Below are 16,361 nucleotides of genomic sequence, written 5' to 3'. Positions count from 1 at the left end.
ATCCTGTTTTTCAGTTCATATGAAAGTGAAGAGAAAGATTACTAAGAAGCAACAGGATTTTTATATGTTTGGGATTGTTGCATTTTCATACATTAATAATCAAAAATATTTGAAACTGATAATCAATAAAGGTCAGCCTTTTTCAGAAATGTGTCAACTGGTGTACCACTAGATGGAGCCAAAGACCACCAGTACCACAGTTTGAGACCTGTGGTACTGGTGACTTACTATAAGGCATATAGACACTGTATTGTGTTTTATTAGTTTTATTTATTTATTCCTGTTTGTTTATCTGTAGTGTGTGCACGTATGTGGGATCATTGCTTTATGGACTATGATGGACTATGCATACCTGTGGGTGAGTCGGAAAGGCTACAGGTGGACCTCCGCCCCCGACGAGTCAGGAATCGGTCACTCACTTTCTTAGCCTCCTCCAGCAGTTCCAGGTTCTTCAGTCTGTCCTTTTCAGACAGCTGTAGCTCTGGTAGCTGGTCTTTCACCAGATCAATCACATGGCCTTTATGGTCTGAGACACACACACACACAAGGACTCATATTTAAATCTTAACAAATTCATTACCCATCCCAACTCCAAATCAAGCAGTGTTGCCAGACATAATCCTTGTATTTGTACAAAAATTTTACCCTCTGTATGATGTACGATCAATAATCACGGCAAGGGAGAGATTTCTGTTTTCATCTGGCTGCACATAATTGGCTTGATTATGAGCAGTTGTCTCACGTGCCTTTACAGCCAATCAATGCACAATGTAACACAGAGGTGTCCAACCGGTGACCCACAGGCCACATCTGGCCAGGCATACAATTACATCTGGCCAGTGAGATCATTAAATATAGATCTACAGTTGTGGCCAAAAGTTTTGAGAACACAAATACAAAAAGTTTGCTGCTTCTGTTTTTATTATGGCAATTTGCATATACTCCAGAATGTTATGAAGACTGATCAGATGAATCGCAAAGTCCCTCTTTGCCATGAAAATGAACTTAATATTAAAAAAACATTTCCACAGCATTTCAGCCCTGCCACAAACGGACCTGCTGAGATCATTTCAGTGATCCTCTTGTTAACACAAGTGAGAGTGTTGAGGAGCACAAGGCTGGAGATCGTTCTGTCATGCTGATTAAGTTATAATAGCAGACTGGATGCATTAAAAGGAGGGTGATGCTTGAAATCCTTGTTCTTCCTCTGTTAACCATCGTTACTGGTGAGGAAACACGTGCAATCATCACTGGGTTGCATAAAAAGGGCTTCACAGGCAAGGATATTTCTGCTACCAAAAACAACATCAAGGACAGACTGATATTCTGCAGAAAGTACCCCAGTCCTCAGTAGATTGGACTGGGATAAAGTCATTTTCTCTGATGAAACCCCTTTCTGATTGTTTGGTTCATCTGGAAAAATTATGGTCCAGAGAAGAAAAGGTGAGTGATACCATCAGTCCTGTCTCGTGCCAACAGTGAAGCATCCTGAGACCATTCATGTGTGGGGCTGCGTCTCATCCAAGGGAGTGGTCTCACTCACAGTTTTGTCAAAGAACGCAGCGATGATTAGCCGTGGACAAACCAAAAAAACACAAATTCTGACAAAATCTCAGAAGTTAATTGACTGCTTGCCAGGGCAAATTGCAGAGGTCTTAAAAAAACAACGCTGCAAATATTGACTCATTGTTTAAACTTGATTCAACTGTCAATAGAAGCTTTTAAAAGCTAGTGGTGGCAGTGGCCTAGCGGCCTAGCGGTTAAGGAAGTGGCCTTAATCAGAAGGTTGCCGGTTTGAATCCTGATCCACCAAGGTACCACTGAGGTGCCACTGAGCAAAGCAACGTCCCCATCCCCGGGCACCTGTCAAGGCTCACTGCTTACTAAGGGTGATGGGTTAAATGCCGAGGACACATTTCACTGTGTGCACCATGTGCTGCGCTGCTGTGTATCACAATGACAATCACTTTAAGCTGTATTATAATGGCCTGGTGAAATGAAGCACTGATAACACAAAAACTACAAATACCATAATGCAATGCTTCAGTTACCTTGGCAACGTGATCCCATACGTTTTGCAATTGAGTTTGTCACCCAGGATGTATGCGTGGTGATGCACGCATTAAGCATTAAGTAAACAATGACGAGTGGTTTAAGCACAGAGTTTTAGTTATGGAACTAAGCGCAAAATTGCCATCAGACTTACATAAATGACTGGGAGAAAGAGCCCATTTTTTACCTAGTGTGTATGATAATTTTTCTCAAAATGCAATAATTTTAAGATGCTGGTACGATACTTCAACATTTAGGATCTGGCAACACTGAAGCCAAGCATAAACAGTGCAATCACTGAACTTTCTTACTTTTTTCTTTCTATTTCCTCTAGGTACATATCAAAATTGATTAAAACAGGAGGACAATGATCTTGTATTCAATACTTGCTAAACAACAATCAGCTTTGAAGATTCCAGACTCAGCATCTTTGTTCTCATGTTTTACCAAATTTGGACAACAGAGAATGCAGAGAATGAAAATCTATTTCTTCTCATTAAATATATAAAAAATGACAGAGGCCTTTGCTTAGCAACATGGCAACAGGAACAACATAGGGAAAACTACTGGAGTGCTGTACCCACCTACTGTGGTGATAGGGGTTCCCAGAGATGCAGAGGTCCTGGAGAGGCGAGGCCTGGGACTGTGTGGACTTTAAACAGCATTTAAAAGCATTACTGAACTGCACAACACATGCAACATGTTGCTTTGAGAACATCAAGAACCAAATCAACTGAGGGAGGACATTGGGGAATTTTAAGGCTTTTTTGAGAACTGGGTACTGGCAGAAAGGGGACTGACCGGGTCTGATCCAGGGGAAGATTATCAGACTGAGCTGGTCTGGGAAGGATGATGGAGGGAGCAGCCAGGGTAATGTTCACAACTTTACTTTCAACTGGAGTATACTACAAACATAAAACAGACAGGAGATCAGCAAAGGTTGGACAACCACTAGAACAGAAAGAGTGAGGTTGATGGCTGTGCTGAAATAAGCCTTGCAAACGCTGTAGTGCTAAATATTAATTTTACAGTGTATGGGTGGTCAGATCCAAATCAGATCATGTGATAAGTTACACAGACATATAAAAAAATGTGCATGTGTGAAATTGATGTCTCATTCTCAATGAACCTTTCTTCATAATTAGAGCCTGATGAATCCTGCCATCCAAGGTGCCACTGAGGTGACACTCAGCAAAGTACCCCACACACAGCTCCCCGGTGCCTTTCATGGCTGCCCACCGCTATAGGTAGGTAATGGGTTTAATGCAGAGACCACAATTCACTGTGTGCACTGGGTGCTGTGCTGCGGTGTCACATGTGACAACCAATCACTTTTTTGGTCGGGCAGTGGTGGCCTACGGGGTAAGGAAGCAGACCCGTAATTGGAAGACTTCCATACAGGCTGTGAATTGATGGTGACAATTCACCATCTTGTAACATGCCCATCAGGAACACAGATGGACAAAACAGCTAAGAAGGCCCAGCGGCATCTGGGGCCAGCGCTATGCTGGGGATGTTTTAAACAAATGTCCTGCACCTTAAAACCAAATTAATATCTTAGAAATGTATATAATTTATATAAAAGAAAATAATAGATTACATCGTTCATCGTGCATCGCACAGTGTACATGATGTACGATCACCGATCCACCCCTCCCGACCAGGACGTGACCCACAATTTTTAAGACCAAAGCAGCATCACTACTGTCTTTTTTCGTCTTTTTCCTGCTTTATATGTGTTCATATTGCTCATGTAGTGTGAGCAGTCAGATCGCATCCAAGCATCGGACCGTACACTGTGCGCACATTAATCGTGAGCTTTTTACTCCCGCATGAGATTTATTTGTGCAGTTTGAGCTGGGTGTTTACCCCACGACAGGAAACGACCAGGAAAAATTGCACAGTGTAAATGAACGGGAGGCTTAGAGGAAGCAGCCAATCTCTGTCTTCAAAATCTTAGCGACTGGTGAGGTAACTTAAAAATATGTCAATGTTTGTACAGTCAGCGTTGGACTAGTCCATTGTTCTTCTCGCAGATTCAGTATTGTAGTGAAGTGTTACTTTCTCGATCGCACAGGCACCAATGTCAGCCTGTCTGTTGCCGACTGGAGGACCCAGACACAAAGTAAAGCTGATTCAATTTCCACCCCAGCAGCTCATCATGGGAAAAGAAACACTGCAAGATGCATCCTTTTTTTTTAAGCCATCAACTACTTTTACATTTTATTAATATTGGCAATAGTGACGCAAAGTGTTATTGTTGGTTTTGCATTTATAGACCATCCATGTATTATTTTATGTTTTTAAAGCTGTGCCTGGGGAGAGCGGAGAAAATCATTAAAGACGCCAGTCGCCGCAGTCACAACCTCTTCAAACTGATACCGCCCGGTCCAGTACCAGTTACTTCCATCAGGCCATCAAACTCTGACCACAAGCCAGCACTCATAAGCACCTGCATTTTTTGCAAGCACAATAATATTTTATTTTATGTAATATTTAAGGCTATATGACATCTTTATGATCTTACCGTTGTTGGTGAGCTGGATGAGCTGTCGACTTCCTCAGGGGAGTCATTCTCCTCTTCTGGGAGGGTAGGCATTGTGGGGACACGGACGAGTCGAGGACGCCTGCGAGACTGGAGTGGAGGCTGAGATTTGACTGGGGTGCAATGTGGGGTGCAATCTTTAGATGTCTGGTCAGTTAGTGGTCCTGATCCACAGCACAAGGTGACTTCTACTGCTACCTGAGCAAAAAAAAAAAAAAAAAAAAACTTTATATCTGCTAATTGTTCAGAGGCATCTGAAGGAACCAAATTCATTAATGAAATACAGTGTATTTGCAATGCATTGACATTTTTAATTGCACAATATGCATGCATTTTGCTTGATATTTCTACAACTTGGTTAAAAATGTAATATTGTGAAACTCAATATGGCACCAAAGCATGTTTTTTAGTAAAGTTCGGTAGCCCCAGTGCTCTGAATTCTGAGGCTCCAGATTGAACACTGCTCTGGCCCCCATTCTATTAGCTTGCATCCTATCACTGACCTGTTTCTACAACCTTTCACACCAGTACAGATGTCCCTGATACCAAGCAAACATTCTAACAAATATCTAAATGACTTGCACGTGGGAACTATAACCCTGTAGTAAATGTTGGAGAAAAAAACAAGGACAGGCTAAATAAAATAGACTGTAGTAACAGTACATGGATTGCATTTGCATGGTCAGTGAATGATGAGTGTTAGTGTTGTTGGTTTAAACCGGGGACTGTGTGAATGACAGCATGACTAGTACAAAAATTTCGACACTCCACCACTATATTATTATGCTATTTTATATCCATTAATATATATTGTATATAGTGCTAAATATATTACATACAGCACCTGGTTCCGGAGAAACTTTATTTCATTTCACTATGTATGGTTAGCTAAAATGACAATAATGTACTATAGTATTATGGTTTTATGTGTGGTTTTAAAATACATGAATACAAAGGTTCATGATCATCCATGCAGGGCTGCCTTTACAAGGTTTGGAACAAATAGCACTGTTTTTTCAGAGTGGAGGAAGCCTGGATAAGAGCTTGTTAGAGTGCTCCCAGGGGAATGCATTCCTACCTCCATTACATCCATACTTCACTTTATCTTCACTAAGACTAACAAAAAGGTTATTTCTGGACCACTGTGAAACATGGATGTAAACAGCATTTAAAGGAGGTTTCCAATTCCATAAGGAAGAAAACTAGCATTTCAAATTAAGTCCATTCCTAAAGGTCCATAACCATTTTACCAAAGAAATCTCACATATATACCAATCATTAAAGGAAGTATTTAAATTTCATAATAACATGAAAGAGAAACAGGGACATCAATTTGTTCTCATGTGTTCAGACAGGATGAACTATGAACACTTGAATCTTTGCCAGGATATGCCTGTGCAGTCTGCGGAGTTCTAATTATGGAGGAAACAAAGAAATCAAATTATGGTCATACTACTGATCAATATTTATCAGAATACATTATGAGTACTCACATTTTAATCAAAATTAGAATCATTAATGTAAGTATTACATTTTGACATTGTGTGGACCATAATAATATATGTGAGCCCATCACCCCAATGAGGGAAAGACCAAATAAAATGGTGTGAATTCGAATTCTCCCTAAAATCCTCTCAGGATGTAGTCTTTATATTTCCCATTTCTGCCTTCCTGCCTGTCCTCTGGGCCGGACAGCCGGCCTTTAATAGTCATCGCTCACTCCCTGCTGGAGTTGGGGCAGCCTGAGTGCCGAGGCTCTGTGGGAAATGACTGTGGACAGATTCATGCGCTCCTTAAATGGAAAGCATTACTGGCAAGTCTAGGTGTCCACCCTGCCAGGGACCTCCCCGTCATGAGGGACATGTGGGCACGTGAGGGACTGGCTGCACCCAAACAAAAGTCCAGCCTCAGGGGAGGTACATGGAATGAAATGTATTTAATGAAGAACTCTCTCCCTTTTCTCTCAGCCTCCCCGCTGTACATAATTCTCTACAACTTGAGGAAATTTATACCATGATATACAGGCACCGGCCAGGTTGATTTGTTCTCCCTGAGCCAGGAGTGGCTGTGGGCCCTGTACAAAAGCAGTCTCTGTGGGCCTGACTCCTTTATTTTAGGCTTGTTGGATCCTGCTAATATAACACCCATGGACTGAGCCATTTATTTATGTCATGAGGAAATAGTTAATCTCTGATCCAGCTGATCCTGAACAATGTCATTCAGCAGTAGCTTGTCACATGAAATAAAAATATTAATGGATATTAAATCAGAATGATATGACCAGAGATGGGTCTATTTAAAATACTGCTCACTCAGTCAAAATTACTGACCAGTTTAATTCCTGCTGGTGTAATGCTTTGTGAAAAGTTCTTAATTTCTTAATTTTTTAAACCTTTACTTTCCATTGTACAAATATTGTCCGTAAACCTGAGGGGCTGTGGTTTCATGTGGACAAAATTACTGCTTACCTGCTCTGTACAAAAGCTGTGTTGTCGATCTGAAACGTGGCTCCTCCCACTGACCCCAGCTTGACTCCTCTCACGCTCCTCACAATCTGACCCCCGGGTTGTCCCTGTATCAGGACAGTTGTGAGACAGGAGCTCTAGGGCTTCAGGGTGTCCAGTATCACGGTCCTCAGGGGGTTGGCTCTGCCCTCTTTCCTGTGATTGATCGTAGTTGAAACAGCCTAAGGCTTCAGACCTGTGTCGGGGTAAAACATCATCATCTCTTTGCACCGTATAAAATTTCAGAAATGAATCACACAAGTACCCACAGATCAGTAAAAAGACGTGCAGCAACTCTTAGCAAAGCCATTTCCTGTTCCATTAGCCACAAAACACATGTGTGTAATGCTACACTTAGAGCAGTCCTTTGACAGACGCTTCGGCAGGAACCTCTGGAGTGCTCCATTTATTCAGGCACTCTGAGGTGACAGTATAAACACCCGCCACTCCTGCACAGTCTCACCTAGTGTGAATCACCGCGCGTGCCCAAGAGTCCCACATAAACACACATCCTCAACAGAGATGGCGAGGAATGTAAACACTCACCCTGCCACATGATCCCGACAGGCCGCGGATGTGGGCCGAGGTTCCGCCGGCACGGATGCTGTCTCAACTGCTAGGCCTTCAGAAGGGAATTCTGACACGAGGGAGTGACGGAGAAATCGGGAGAACTCTCAACCAAACAGCCAAGCCAAGTACAACAAACACTTCAAAGAACAAAGCACATGCTCGACCCGGTTACCTAAAGGTGACTCTGGAGAGCCGTGGCCTGGGCTGAGGTCAGCTAAGGGCAGGGGGGTCTGCCCGCTGCCATTAACCTAAATGTGAGTGACATGAACATAATCAATAATTCACAGCAGCAAATAGGCAGAGGTGGGAAAAAAGTACAAATCCTGACCAGGATTTGATTTAAACCAACCAGCTGGACTTTTGGGACTTTCGTATGCTAATGTAGATTGTAAAACTACTATTACAGAAACTCTATGGCAGTTATTACGCCACTCATGCTTATATTTTGTGAGAAGAGGTATTTTAAAGACAAAACTGTAATTAGAAATAAAAAATACAGTATGGTTGCACATAGAAATGCTTTGTGGTCAGTGCTGTGCAGAAATGTGTACATTGAATGAAGTGAGACCACTCCCTTGGATGAGAAGCAGCCTCACACATGAATGGTCTCAGGATGCTTTACTGTTCGCCCGAGACAGGACTGATGGTGGGGCTCACATTTTCTTCTCTGGACCATAATTTTTCCAGATGCCCCAAATATTCAAAAGTGGGGCTTCATCAGAGAAAATGACTTTACCCCAGTCCTCAGCAGTCCAATCCCTATACTTTCTGCAGAATATCAGTCCGTCCTTGATGTTTTTCTTGGAGAGAAGTGGCTCCTTTGCCACCAGCCCATTTTCCAAAAGTCTTCGCCTCACTATGCATGCAGATGTACTCACACCTGCCTGCTGCCGTTCCTGAGCAAGCTCTGCACTGGTGGCACCCCGATCATGCAGCTGAATCGTCTTTCTGGCGCTTGCTGGACTTTCTTGGCCACAATGAAGCCTTCTTCACAACACTTGAACTTCTCTCCTTGAAGTAATCTGATAAATGGTTGATTTAGGTGCAATCTTGGTAGCAGAAATATCCTTGCCTGTGAAGCCCTTTTTATGCAACCCAGTGATGATTGCATGTGTTTCCTCACCAATAACAATGGTTAACAGAGGAAGAACAAGGATTTCACGCATCACCCTCCTTTTAAAGCGTCCAGTCTTCTATTCTAACTCATGACATGAAAGAATGGTCTCCAGCCTTGTGCCGGTCAACACTTTCACTTGTGTTAACGATAGGATAACTGAAATGATCTCAGCAGATCCTTTGGTGGCAGGGCTGAAATGCAGTAGAAATGCTTTTTTTGGGGATTAAGTTTATTTTCATGGCAAAGAGGGGCTTTGCAATTAATCTGATCTCAGTCCATAACATTTTGGAGTATATGCAAATTGCCATAAACCAGTATTTGTGTCAATCTTAAAACCTTTGGCCATGACTGTACATGCATCCATTGGCAAGGAATGAGGATGGATTCAGGAAGGAACAGGCAGCGGTACAGACAATGAACCAACACCATGAATGGTGCAGGGAGTAAAGAGGGCATCTGATAAATAAAGCTAAAAAAATACCCATTTCAGTGGGTTCAGAGCACTGTATGTACTGTAAGGTCTTTCACATTTTAATTGATTCAGTCTCTGTGTCAGTAGACAATGAGCTACAGGTAGGTACAGTGAAAAAATGGTCACACCTAATATAATCCGAATAAACCAAACAAACTTGCTGTTTGTAGATTATAGTAAAGAATATTTAGTCATAAGCATAAATTAGACATCTTAGTTTAAAAGAGCAAATTAAAAAAATACTGTAATGAGAAAAGACACATTTAATCAAAGGACAGCTAAGGTTTATTATTTGGTTTACTATTTTTTTTTTAGTGTCACGACACTAAGCTCAGAGAATTCTTTCAGTGAAATGAGATTTCTAACCATGCAGCTCTCCCTACCAGCATGTTATTGTTAAATCCCTACCAAAGGACAAAGTCATATCTGTACTTTCTGTTCCCCCTTAATTTGCAATATTACAGAGCTACAGCACAGAATTTCACTTTCAGGTCCCCCAGGCTAAAATATGTTGACCAGGGACAGCAACATATATGTTGACAGAAGAAGTTCTCCGAAGCACAGGGACATTGCTACACCATTTGCTGGCTGTATTTAACTGGTATGCTGTATTTGCTGGTATGCAAAAATCTGGTCTCTGTTTCTGTTCAGTATATGACAGAGCTTTTCCCTTCATACCGTGAGATGCTGCAAACGTCTGTTTTAGATGCTGCAGGAAAGTCACAGGAAACCAAAACACTTCACCAGGTATAGTGACAGAAAGAAAGAACCTGTTGAAAGTGAAAAGTGAAAGTGAAGTGATTGTCTTTGTGATACACTGCAGCACAGCACACGGTGACACAATGAAAGGTGTCCTCTGTATTTAACCATCACCCTTAGTGAGCAGTGGGCAGCCGTGACAGGCACCCAGGGAGCAGTGTGTGGGGACGGTGCTTTGCTCAGTGGCACCTCAGAGGCACCTTGGCGGATCTGGATTCGATCCGGCTTCCTTAACCGCTAGGCTACCACTGCCCCATTCATATAGAATTCATAAAGAATTCTTGGCATATCAAACAGGAAGATATTAACCACCCTGTCAGACTGAGCCTCAGCAGCCTTAATGACGCACAAATTCATTTGAATTGATAATGTCTCACATCAGCCCCATGGTAATCCAACACACTCAGTTTTACATGATGCAAATGCATCACCTGCCACCCTAAAAATAAACCAAAGAAGCTGTTACTGGACCCAGAGGTCCTGGCACACCAAGAATAAATGAAATCATTTAAAAAGCCTGGATGCAATAGCCCATATCATCCCATCACAATAAACAGCCGACTTGAACCAAACGCCTAACCATCCATGTGTCTAATAATGAGTGTAAGACCTTGTCCCATCTGGGTGGTGATCATGTATACAAGTGACAGTTTAGGTCAGTGGGAGCAGCATTGTATATCCACCTGACCCAGATGACCATCCCCGGGGGGTGTGACTCTGTGTGTGTGTGTTGCTGCTGTGGACAGACCTGCACAATGAGATAAATACTGCAGGGTAATTCAATCTCCCTGATTAAGAGACCCTGTCCGTACCATTCCGCCTCCCTCACTGTGCCTTGCTAAGCGATGAAATCCAGCTGTATTTAGCGGCTCTCATCCTGTCGTCACAAAAGGGGAGGTCAGCTCTGATAGGAAAATAAATTCTGTACTGGACATGACGGGGTCAGGGGTCATGTGGTGGTTAGATTTTGCGTGTACTGCAGGCCCCTCTCTGCCATTCACGAGAGAAATGAAGAAACGCCTCCCCCCATCCAGCCCCGTCTTTGGTCCGTTACATAACTCAACCAACGTGCCAGATTTGTTTAAAATTTGGTTGTGCGAAGCTCAGCAAGCACAGTGGCTGGAGGAAGTGGTGGCTTTTCCTACGATGGAGCAGGAAATGGAGAGAGTGTGAGAAAAGAGAAAAGAAGTGAGAAGATGAGCTAAACCAAAACTGGTCCACTTACAAACTTAGAACATAAGAACACAGCTAAGAATCATAGCCAAAGCCACCCAAAATCGTCTAGTCAGAGGACATTTCCAAACTGATCAACATCCTCAAAAGACAATTAACAATAAGCATCAAACTGAGACGTCACAGCGATGATGATGATGATGATGATGATGATAACCTACCAATGATGTTCCTCAAACGTAAACATGCAGATGACAAAAACTCAAGTCGGACCCCTCATCACATGTTCACACTTTACTCAAGTGGCACTGCTGCGTGGTCCAACAGTGACAACAACAACGACAAAAAGGCAAAAAGCTCACCCAAAGAGTGGAGTACTGTCGCAGTTGGCCTGACACAGAAGACGGCGCAGCACAGCCGAGCGAGCGCTCTAAACCGTCACCGGCCTCCCACCGCCGCCGCTCCTCTGCCCCGTTCTCAAGCAGCCTCACTCTGGCTCCTGGGAGCTTTGACCATTTAAGGAGAAGGCTTCTCTAGCATATGTGAGCTGCTAATGCTGTGTCTGTGTGTGTGTGTGTGTGCGTGCGTGCGCGCGTTTGTGCACGTTCACTCACTTGCAGAGCGAGTTACGGTTGAACCGTGTGGCACGATTTACTATTTGCATTTTCTATTTCCCAGTTTTTAGTGTGCATTGTGTGTGTGTGTGTGTGTGTGTGTGTGTGTGTGTGTGTGTGCGCGTGCACTTCATGCCTTCACCCAGAACATAAGCAGTCATTCCACAGATCCAAACACAGACAAACACTGAGAGCTGCCGGAGTGAGTCAGCTGACAAAAACATCCTCCAGTGCCCTGTTCACTGGGTCTACCCATCACTAGGATTCACACGGAAAGCAAATGTCTTCGGTTAAGGGCACCTGGAAGTTCAAGCAAGTTTTCAAAGAGAAACTATTATGTTTTGCTCCTTGGGGAAATTTGGGGAAAAAACATGTTTTACTATACTTTACAGTGCAGTATAAGACTGTTAGAGCACCAGGACAGGGTGTGCAACAAAACACATGACAAGTAAAAAAGTCATTTCTCAAAAAAATTCATCTCTGACATACCAGATAAAGTAACGTCACAGCAAATTAGTGGCACACTTGATATTTTGGAGTACAACATTTTCTGAATAATTTAAAACATGGTACAGGCAAGAGTGTACAGAATGTAAAGAACTACTGGATCTTGAATGTTTATGGCAAGTCAGCAAGGCAAGTGTTAGAATCAGTAAGTCCTTCGTTTTAGTGCGTAAAGAAGATTTTATTATAATATTGATTCCTCATGTGTGTAATGCAGATTGAAAAAACATATATAATACATCAGTTAAATACTGATTTTACACATATCTGGAGTGAATTTGTTTATGGGGAGGAAAATGAAAGTTCCTACCTGTGCACTGCCGGTCTCAGATCCTTTGTGGTCAGAAATATCATCTGCTCCAACAAAACCAGAGAGACCGTCTTCATTTGCATGCCCTCGGTCTGTCGTGCAAATCGAGAGGTTTTGAAATTCACATAAGCACACAGGCACAAAGCACACATACACAAACTCAACTGTACACATGTTTGACCATGCACAGCCACCCTTAAATACATGCAAAGGTCACACACACTACAATTGTGTGTGCGGATTTTATTTAATGGATTTAAGGCACCCAGACACAAGCCAAAACCGGCTTGGCAGAGCTTTTGCCATTCCTCATTTGTTTAATGCCACAGATCCACCTTCATGAGCATCTGATGCAGGACAAGCTAACAGTAGAGCATCACAGAATACCAGTCTAAAACAAACAACCTGACAGCAACTCCACAGCCACAGTCCAAGGTCAGAGAAAGAGGTTCCTGGCTACCCTCCCAAGCTGCCCACTCAACCTGTCTCCATCTCTACTGGCAACAACAACCTGGCAACCATTTCCATGTTGCCTGATGCTGACATACATGAAAGCACTGGGTGAGATAATGCAACATTTCTGTCCCTGAATAGTAGACAACATGACATAAAGGCCCAACGTTATTGCAATGGCCCACTCTTCAAAAAGTAAAAATAAATAAATAAATGCAGTGATACACTGGTAAGGGTCAGAGAAGTGTTTCCCTGTCATTTAGTAGGACTTCTCCTTTCAATGGTCTTATATACACTGACAGTACTGTACAGTGGTAATAGGGTAACCGTTGTACGGCCTTCCATTTGGTTAACAAATAAAAATTCACAAACAACCTCATGCTGCTGGCAGCTGCCGGGGTCATGTGCTAATTATTGACATCAAGCAGATTGACATTTACAATCTGACATTTTATTTAAAGAAACAACATTCAACACTCTTCTGACTTCTAATAGTGACTTACATTCTATAAAAAAGGATAAGTAACTTCAATTGGCTACAAGACTAAGCTCTTCCTTCCTGAATAAAAAGTGTCCAAAAGAAATGTTTGCCTTCTGTGTCTCCCTGAGCTAAAATGTGGACAGCCTGTCCTGTGAGACAAGACTCTTGGACAGAGGCCATCAGGGTCCCTTAGGACTGAACAGGAAGAAGAAGATGCAAACTGTTTCTGGCCATGCACTACTTTGAATATCACACCATAAAACACAGTTAGTCTGCTATCGCCATGAAGCCTTTCTCTTTTTAAAAAGAGGAATTGAGATTACATCTTGAATCAAAGGACTCTATTTTGATGATTTGATGTAAAGTCTACAGCCAATACAACCAATATTTATGGCCATTTAGATATTTTGAACTAAATAACTAAACAGACTTCATGTTAGCAGAGGGAACGGAAAAAGTTGTCCTAGCAAATTTACAATCCATTATTGAATATAACTCACTCACAAGGAAGTAAACAGTTACAGTAAACGGTTTTGTCATCACTTTTGTTCTGACATTTTGTAACATTTTTGTTTAGTTCTTGCTTATCATGCGTTTTAGACCTCAGGGGCAGTGGTGGCCTAGCGGTTAAGGAAGCGGCCCCGTAATCAGAAGGTTGCCGGTTCGAATCCCGATCTGTCAAGGTGCCACTGAGGTGCCACTGAGCAAAGCACCGTCCCCACACACTGCTCCCCGGGCGCCTGTCATGGCTGCCCCCAAATTTCACTGTGTGCTGTGCTGCTGTGTATCACATTCTCTTTAGATGGCTTCTCTTTAGATGGGGTGATAATATGGCAATAAAATATCCATACTGTTTTTTTTCTTATAGTTATTTACTATTAATTGAATATATGTGATTACATGTGAATCAACAGCACTCAATCATTCTTAGTAACAGAAGATATATGATGTATATAAATAATCAAGAAATTAAATAGTTCACTCTGAAAGATGCTTGTACATCTTTAAGACATTCTATCTTACTTACTTTCCTACATTCTGTGTAATCTTATCTAAACTTGAGCAATGAATTAACCTGAATTGATGTGCACAGATTGGCCATAACAGTCATCATCAAGCCTGAACAAGCTCAATAGTGGATTCAGTTATGCGGGTGCAGTAGGCAGCCAACCAGGGCGGTGCCAAGATTTAGTCCATTGGTTATTGGCTGTTGGCTTTTGTAGAAGCAATGGCAAAAGGAGGTCTTCAAGGTTTTCTGGAGAGGTATTTACCCACCTCAGTCTGCATTAAGCAAGATCCTACCTTGATGTTCAGCAATGGAAGCAGGACTTTAAGAAAATCCTGAACCTGGGGAACATCTATGGACATCACTGTCACCTTTGTGGAGGTAAGCTCTTCAGAGATTTTCGTGTTTAAACAATGGGATGGACCAGAGAGATCTCTCTCCTGGAGAAAGTGAATTAATCTATACATGAAAGGTGTACGTTTGAACAGAGCCATGGTCTCTTTTTACCCAGATGTCCTGTTTCAGACCTATGACCTTCCAAATAATGACTCAATTAAATGATAATAAGCGTTGATAATAATAATTACATTGTGGTGTGGCCGGACATTTTGTTGGCAATGGCAATTTTAAGGCATCAAGAAGAATCCTGGTTTACTCAAGTTTTAAGGCATCAAGAAGAATCTTCTAAGATTTAGAAGAATCGTGGCACAAAGGAATATTAGGCCACGTGTATGTGTAAGTGACAGAACATTTAATAAACCAGTTTACATTTAAGAATACTGTACCATTTACTCTGAGGCTTCGAGAGGACGTCCAGCTTTCAACCACCGGCTCCTGTACAGGTGGACTGGTCTTTCTGTAGCTGCCTCCAGAGTGCTGGTGATCGAACATGTCTGACTGTGTGCAGGTACCTTTAGCCTTAACAGAAAGTATTTTTTACAATTTGGTCAAGAAGCATGGAAATATTTTGGTTTGTTTCATTTTTGGTTCTCATTCAGATGTTATGTGAAGTTGTACCTTTATCAGGTCCATTTGATCGCAATTAGGCTAATAACTTTTTGATGGGTTCAACTGCTATGAACATAATATTTATTCATTTTTCTTCATCATTGTAATTATCCTACCTCAGTGCTGACATGCATCTTGGCCTTCAACATGCCCAGCTGGCTGTCTGAGTGGACCACGCGGCTTAGTGCACTCTCCACTCGTTGGCCGATGGCCTCCATCTTCTCCCGTACCTCCATTACTCTCCTTTCTCCCTCTCGGATGAGTTGGGCCGCCTGCAGGGCCTGAGCCACCATGGCCTCCACTCTCCTGAAGGGCTGTGTCAGGTCGGCTGCATCCCTGCCGTCAGGCTCCGTTTGGGCTTCTGTGTCCTGCACGGGCACTTGCACATCTGCAGTTACTGCCACATTACACACTTCTCTGCTCCTCAGCACTTCCTCCTCCCAGGTTTGTGTTTTTTTTTCAGCATAATCAGCCTTTTTGTCCGGGTCAGAGTTCAGCTGAGGGACCACTCCGACAGGTCCCTGAAACTGCCAAATTCTGGGCCCTGCGTTGGCCTCAGCCTGGCCTCGCTGAGGATCCTCCCACCTGAAGGTGGCTCTATGTCCCTTGCCAGCCTGGCAGCACCATCTGCTGACAACAGAAGAACGGCACCCCTGCTCATCCAACTGAGCATGAGCATCCAATTCTCTGAGCCTGGAACAGCACAGCCTGAAGTTGAATTACAGACCCATGGACACACACACACACACACACACACACACACACATGTTTTGACATTCTCACATCTAGTGAA

At 42.7% G+C, this 16,361-nt stretch overlaps 1 protein-coding gene and 1 long non-coding RNA gene across 4 annotated transcripts in view; one reads left to right on the top strand and one right to left on the bottom strand.

Moving 5' to 3' along the window:
- The window catches only part of mrvi1 (murine retrovirus integration site 1 homolog), a 29,309-nt gene extending 13,187 nt beyond the window's left edge, over positions 1–16,122 (bottom strand). The window contains exons 1-10 of one of the 3 annotated variants that reach the window (XM_028956714.1): positions 15,685–16,122; positions 15,346–15,478; positions 12,621–12,712; positions 7,844–7,919; positions 7,648–7,738; positions 7,066–7,297; positions 4,580–4,795; positions 2,854–2,957; positions 2,637–2,704; positions 353–526 (exon numbers count right to left, since the gene is read on the bottom strand). In XM_028956714.1, coding sequence (XP_028812547.1) covers positions 353–526; positions 2,637–2,704; positions 2,854–2,957; positions 4,580–4,795; positions 7,066–7,297; positions 7,648–7,738; positions 7,844–7,919; positions 12,621–12,712; positions 15,346–15,478; positions 15,685–15,861 — 1,363 coding nt within the window. In that variant the 5' untranslated portion in view covers positions 15,862–16,122. Of the gene's footprint in view, positions 1–352; positions 527–2,636; positions 2,705–2,853; positions 2,958–4,579; positions 4,796–7,065; positions 7,298–7,647; positions 7,739–7,843; positions 7,920–11,554; positions 11,664–12,620; positions 12,713–15,345; positions 15,479–15,684 lie in introns of those variants that run through there. The other 2 variants (XM_028956713.1, XM_028956715.1) reach the window with 2 other exon arrangements.
- Positions 14,845–15,798, top strand: LOC114766101 (uncharacterized). The gene is made up of 3 exons (XR_003742745.1): positions 14,845–14,941; positions 15,359–15,467; positions 15,690–15,798. It is a non-coding gene; the product is annotated as an uncharacterized LOC114766101 (long non-coding RNA).
- Positions 16,123–16,361: the final 239 nt, after the last annotated feature.

Source organism: Denticeps clupeoides, chromosome 16, assembly GCF_900700375.1.
Source record: "Denticeps clupeoides chromosome 16, fDenClu1.1, whole genome shotgun sequence".
Classification (NCBI taxonomy): domain Eukaryota; kingdom Metazoa; phylum Chordata; class Actinopteri; order Clupeiformes; family Denticipitidae; genus Denticeps; species Denticeps clupeoides.
This window is presented reverse-complemented; position numbering and strand designations above follow the sequence as displayed.